Consider the following 6293-nt stretch of genomic DNA (forward strand, 5'->3'; position numbering starts at 1 on the left):
AAGCAACATAGAGATGAACTGAGGCAATATTTTCTGCTCTTGGAAACTTGGAAGGTGAGCAGGAAAGGTCTGTTTCACTAGGGTGAGAAACACAGCCCAGAGAACACCATGGCTAAATACAACAAGCCTAGGCACTAGCTAAAACTGAGTACCCCACTGTTTACTCACCCTCATCCCATTGCAAGCCAGTAGCAAGGCATTCCCAAATATATCCCTTGAAGTCTGAAGTATGGGCACAAGCCAGCAATGAGGCCCTAAGCTCCAGCATAAGGTAGTCCTCAATGGGCTACATTCCACCTGGAGTGACTGAATCAATGTCTATAAAAGGAGGTGACTTCTAGAGCTCTCAACCCAAAGGAGGTAAGGGGGGGAGTCAGAAAATCAGTCAAAAGGAGATTACAGGGAACTCTTTGATGCCACTGGTTGTAAGACTCTTTTACATCATCTATATTCCTGGGTCAAAGACCTAGAGAAAGGGTGTAGAAACCCAGGTCAGGGTTCCAGGTAGAAAAAAAAGTGCTTTTGAGTAGAGAGCACAGGCCAGGAGAAGGCACTAACTATACTTTTCCTAAGATCATGACACCTTGGAAGAACCAAAACTTGTAGACATGCAGAAGAACTAGCATTGGAACAACCTCCAGGAACTGAAGCAGAGTGAAAGGAGCAGAACCAGGAGAACATTGTACACAGAGACTGATACACTGTGGGTACAATCGAATGTAACAGACTTCTCTACTAGTAGCAATGCAATGATCCAGAACTATTCAGAGGCACATATGAGAAAGAATGCTATCCACATACAGAGGAAGAACTGTGAGAAAAGAAACACAGAAGAAAAACAACTTGTTTGATCACATGGATTGATAAGCTATGACTAGGAAAGCAGACTCTAAAAGATCACTCTAGGGCAAATATTAATAATATGGAAATGGGTCTTGATCAATGACACATGTTAAACCCAGTGAAATTGTGTGTCAGATACGGGAAGGGGAGGGAAAGAACATAAGTCTTTAAACCATGGGAAAATATTCTAAATCATTTAATTAAATAAAATTAAAAAGATTTTTTTAATTAAAAAAATTTTAATTAAAAAAAAAGAACTAGCATTGGGAGTAGCAGCACAAAAACCCTGAACTAGAGGAGAATGCTCCCTCCATACTGGGAACACAGCCCAATTTTAATATTAAAATAAAAGTCAAGAAAAAAGTCTAGAAAAAAATGAGCAAACATTAAAAAACTGAGACACATAAAATTATTATGGTTAAAAAGATAATGAGATCAAAGTAGCTACATGAAAAATTTCAGAGATAAATGGGAATTGGTCTCAGGACCTGGAAGAGCTTAAAAAGGATTTAAAAAAATATGAGATAGAGGAAAAATGTGAAAAGAAATGAAGGCAAAACAAGAGTCATCAAAAAATACTGAAGACAACACCTGTGACAATTTATTTGTTATATATTGTATTATGTAACAAGGGAATCACTTTAAAAGACTGATATATATTAATTTAAGGTCGCCAAGGAATCAGCTATGTAATTCCTAATTGAAAAACTCAAGTCAGCTGTCAGCCTTTTTTGGAGTTTAATTACAATAGGAGCAAGAAAGGAATTAGAGATATATAGAGAGAGAGAAAGGGGAGAGAAGGGAATAGGGCTTAAATACCCCTTCTGTTTAGGCTGGGCCAAAAGGCCCAAGCCCTTAGATAGCTGGGGCAAAGAAAAGAGATCAGTCCCTATTACTCACGTGTCCAAAATGGAGAAACAGTCTCAGAGGCCCCCACCTTCAGCTTCCTTCAGAGCAAACTCCTCAGAGCCCCGGAACCACACCGACCAAAAAACTCCAACCCTCTCAGTCTCCAGACCCTCCTATCTTTAAGGACACCATCCAAGTTGCCTCCCCTCAGTCCTCACATCTACCAATCACTCTTCATCAATTTCCCTGTCAATGGAGGCTCTCGCTTAACCCAGGACCGCCCAGAGGTTTCTGGCTTTTGCACATGTCTGTTGAAGGTCATATTTTCAAATGATTAAATCTATACTCCTTTACTACAGCCCTTTCTAAATCCTGTTAACTTGAGTATGGTAGAGATTGGAATAATTAAATTTTGATCTAGGCTGCAGCCCTTACTCAATCCTATTAGGACTGAATAGAGTGGAGTATCTCCATTGTATCAATTCTAAAATCAATCAAGACTCAAAGAAATTCCTGTTCTATGCTTAAGCATAGGTCAAAGTCCTTTCCATTGTTCAGCAAAGGGTTTCTGTCCTAAAGTAATCTTAAGAAGGGAAGAGAAGGAACCTCCCATGCCAATGGAGTTCCCATTCCAATAGACTATCAGTAAGAAATTTTCCAAGTATGAAATATCCCAATGGTGAAATTTCCAACAATTATAAGTCTAAGGAAATTTGAGGTTTACAATTAATTCCTATATATTAGGGAGAATTACCATGTATTCCTATGTCTGGATCTGGGCCAGAGATATCATCTAATATGCTGCTTTTTGCATTTTCTTTGTTCTTGGGAATCCCAAGCAATGTCTTCCTTTTTAATAGAATTTGGTTAATAGGTGAAAGGAAAAAGGATTCTTGTCCTGTATATATATGACCTGTCCATTTGTAGGGATGAGGAAGGGTACATAGGCTGATGCACCACCTCTTAAATAGCTTTCACCAATTAAAGATGTCTTGAGTTGTTCAAGGGAGGGGCTGAATAACAAGCTCCTAAAAATCTATTTATTTAGCTGCCTGACCCAGCTTGTTATTGGTCCCAAAAGAGCAATGGAGATCTATGTCACTTTATTGGTTATGATACCGGCCTAACTATTATACACAATATAATCAATAAATTTATATTTTTACCAAAAAATCAGTCTCTCAAAATAATTTTAATTGTAACAGTTTGAAAAAACAGAAGAGCCAAATGATTTTAAAAAGGCACAAAAATCCAATGAAGAGAAGAATTTCATAAAAAACTGAATTAGCCAAATGTGAAAAGAGGTAGAAAAATCTGCAGAAAATAACTATTTAAAAAGTAGAATTGGACAAATAGAAAAGAAGTTTCAAAAGCCTTCATTTATGAAATGAAGGAACTAAACTGGAGTCCCTTCTAGCTGAGGCATTCTATGATTCTATAAAATATAAAAATAACACCAATACAAAAGAGAAATTATGATAAAATCTAGCTCCAGTTTATTAACAAAATTAGTGTCTTTGCAAAAAGTGGAAATCAAAATGTTGTCAATTAACTAGTCTGGGCCTTAGTTGCCTCATTTGCAAAATGAAGTCCCTCCACACTTTAAATCTATGCCCGTAAATCCATTGATGATATGTCCTTGGTGGAGTCAAAATAATATTGTGGAGAACTGCTTAAACCCCTTAATCTCAATTAGGCAGAATGTTGAATAGGTTCTAATTCTCTTGATTTCTTAACATACTTATGTAATGAACTAAAATTTGTATCATTGATCTCATACACTGCTGAAATCTCCTTCCAGTCCTCAGGCTTTGGGATTTTCACATTCTCCAGGTGGGAATTTTCAAAGAAGGATTTGACATTCTTTTCTGCCATTTCAGTAGCATGCCTCTTCATTTCGGTCTTTAATATCTCTTGTTCCTTTTTCTCATAGATTTTCAGGAACCTGAAGTGAAGAAAACTAACTGGAGATGTGCAAGAAGTATAGAACTTGACCATCACAAACAAGACCATGATTACGGCTATCACTGTCCAGCCTGCCACCTTTGGAAAAGAGACCAATAAAACACAGTTGGGTTACAATTTAGCAACATCAATGAAGATGGTGACAATGATGCTGATAAGTAAGAAAGTAAGGAAGTCCCCTCTACTCAAAATAGTTATTACTCTTTCAATCTTCATGAGACCAGAGAAACCACAATCTGAAAAGCAGTAACAGCTAAAACCAGGGGGGACTTCAGCAATTATATCACTCACTGCTTACTTGAAAAGTCAATCTGTTCCCAGGAATGGCAGTGTCCCAAGGAAAGAACCCAAACCACACATCCCAAATAGAAAATTTAAAACTAAGCAATTCTGTGTGATTCATTACAATTCAGAAAAGGTAAAATAGAACATTAGGCTTGCTAATTTGGCTTTTGTAAATTTGATTTAATATCATTTTGCATGCTTAAAGATTGTAAGGATGGGATTCTAAGGATAAACTATAAGTAGTCATGCCAATTCTTTCTTTTAGGGGAACTTGAACTTAACTCATTCATGCAAACAGCAAAAGTTCCTTTAGGGTAGAATCTGTTATATTTTTGTCTTTGTATCATCATTACCTAGTACAGATCTTGGAACGTAGCAGGTATTTAATAAATGCTTTTTGATTACTTTGCTAAACACCTGTTGTGTACTAAGTTTGTTGGTAAGTATGAAATTTAGCTGTCACACTCTTCATGGAGCATACAGGCTTGTAGAGAGTGAAACACAAACGTAAATAATCATTTAACCAGGATCCCACTGATCTAGCCTCTTTAATATACAAGATTACATGATAAGCACATCCGAGAGAAAAGTACAAAGTTTGAGGTGTGAAGATCCATTTCATTCCAGGGAAGACTTTCTTGAACAGGTAGCTTTTAAACTGAGCTCGAAAAAATAGGGAGCAATTCAACAGGCTAAAAAAGGGGAGGAAAGGCATGGTAGGAAGAAGTAATTTGGGAAAAGCTCCGTCAATCGATCAATCAGCAAGCATTTTTTTAAGTTCCTAAAATTTGCCAAGCAATGTGCAAAATGTTGAGTATACAAAGACAAAAATGAAATTGTCCCTCATACTGCAGGTGAGGTGAAAGAATAATGCCTACAGATTCCGGTGAATAAAGTTTGTCTAGAAAGAAATTAAAAAAATTTCTAGATTCCAACTTGGGTCTCTTTGGCCTCTGTTGGTCTAATCGAACTAAATCCCCTCCTATTCTCTATTTCCTTCTTTCCACCATCCTCTACCACCCGCCCCCCGCCCCCAATTACTACTAATCGCTTCACTTTCTCATGGAGTCTTTACCTGGGACTGAGCCCTGAACTCCTTCAAGAGCGCTTCGATCTGCTCGGATTTTTTCTTCTGGCAGGTTATGTTCGCCACGTTTACCAAACAGCTGGAGTCCGGTTCTTTGCACAAGCTTTTCTGGGCCCACACGCTCGTGCTAGCGGCGCACTCATAAAAATCTCCGCCAAGCAGCGCCACTGCGATCCAGGTGACTGGCGCCACCGCAGCGACCAAGGTGATGTGACAGCACATCGCCTTTGGACAGCACTTCGCCATCTTGCGGCAGGGTCCCAGTTTAGTTTGGCCGCCTGAGCCATTAAGCGCGTCCCCCTGGTCCTGGGTGCAGGAGCCAGTCACCAGCTTCCCAGCCTGAGAACTCAGCACATAGCCCAAAGAGAAGAGTATCAGGGCTGGAACTAGGAAGAAGATAATGGAATAGGGCATGTTCCAAGTAGCGCTGCAGGGGCATTGGAACACCACGCTAGAGAAAAGGCGCTCCCCGCCAGCGGTCAGGAGGCTCAACAAGCTCATGCCCAAAAACTTGTGGTGTTTGACGCACAGGTCTAGGAAATTAGAAAATTTCTCCATGCCTCTCCTCTCTTGCCCTTCACCTCTTCGTTCCTGGACTGGGCGAGCAGATAGGTGCACCTCCTGTTGCATCTACTCGTTTCCTCAAATGGCTCTAAATTTTTCTAGTACGGAAAGGAAATGGGGGGGGGGGGGGAGAGGGAGTTTGTTTGTTGGGAGAAACCTTGGAGAGAGAGATATGTGTGTGAAAATTCTATTGTTTAATTAAGAAAGAGGTTTCCCGTAATTCATGCCTTAAAAAGTTTCGCTTTCTGTTTTAATAGAGCTAACCCAAGACTTTCTGAATTTTGATTCAATCCAAACATATCTAAAACAGCAGCTGTAACCTCGCTCCCTCCCTCCTTTAATAGCACTCAAAACATCCCTTTTCCTGGAATTCAAAATCCCTGCATCAGAAGAAAACATGTTCTTTTGTTATGATGACTTGGGAAACAGTATGAATACTGTTATCTGCTACTGCAGTCACTTTCCTCAAATGATAATTTTTTATGGAGGCAAATTAAATCATTCCTGTATAGCTTTTTATATAACTTTATCATCCCAATTTATAAAATCAAATCACTTCATCTCCTTGAGCCTCAGTTTCCTCATTGTTAATATCTGAAAGTTGTATTCAATTGTAAGATTTGTAGCTGGGATGCCCCTTAGTGATCATCAGCTGCAAATCTTCAGATTCTGGGGGCACATGAACCTCAGGGCTTGTCAG

At 39.2% G+C, this 6293-nt stretch overlaps 1 protein-coding gene across 1 annotated transcript; it reads right to left on the reverse strand.

The window, feature by feature from the left end:
- Positions 1-1413: 1413 nt before the first annotated feature.
- Positions 1414-5686, reverse strand: LOC100029911 (calcium homeostasis modulator protein 6-like). The gene is made up of 2 exons (XM_001379506.4): positions 5018-5686; positions 1414-3735 (listed from the first exon to the last, which is right to left on the reverse strand). Exons 1-2 carry the CDS (start codon positions 5657-5659, stop codon positions 3385-3387), a joined length of 993 nt encoding a protein of 330 aa, XP_001379543.2. The 5' UTR covers positions 5660-5686; the 3' UTR covers positions 1414-3384.
- Positions 5687-6293: the final 607 nt, after the last annotated feature.

Source organism: Monodelphis domestica, chromosome 2, assembly GCF_027887165.1.
Source record: "Monodelphis domestica isolate mMonDom1 chromosome 2, mMonDom1.pri, whole genome shotgun sequence".
Taxonomy (NCBI): Eukaryota; Metazoa; Chordata; class Mammalia; order Didelphimorphia; family Didelphidae; genus Monodelphis; species Monodelphis domestica.

Excerpts from the sequence above, each read along its gene's own strand:
- LOC100029911 (XM_001379506.4), bottom strand. The coding sequence starts at position 5,659 with ATGCAACAGGAGGTGCACCTATCTGCTCGCCCAGTCCAGGAACGAAGA. Across the intron at positions 3,736-5,017 it reads AGTTCAGGGCTCAGTCCCAG|GTGGCAGGCTGGACAGTGAT; the intron begins GTAAAGACTCCA and ends TCTTTTCCAAAG.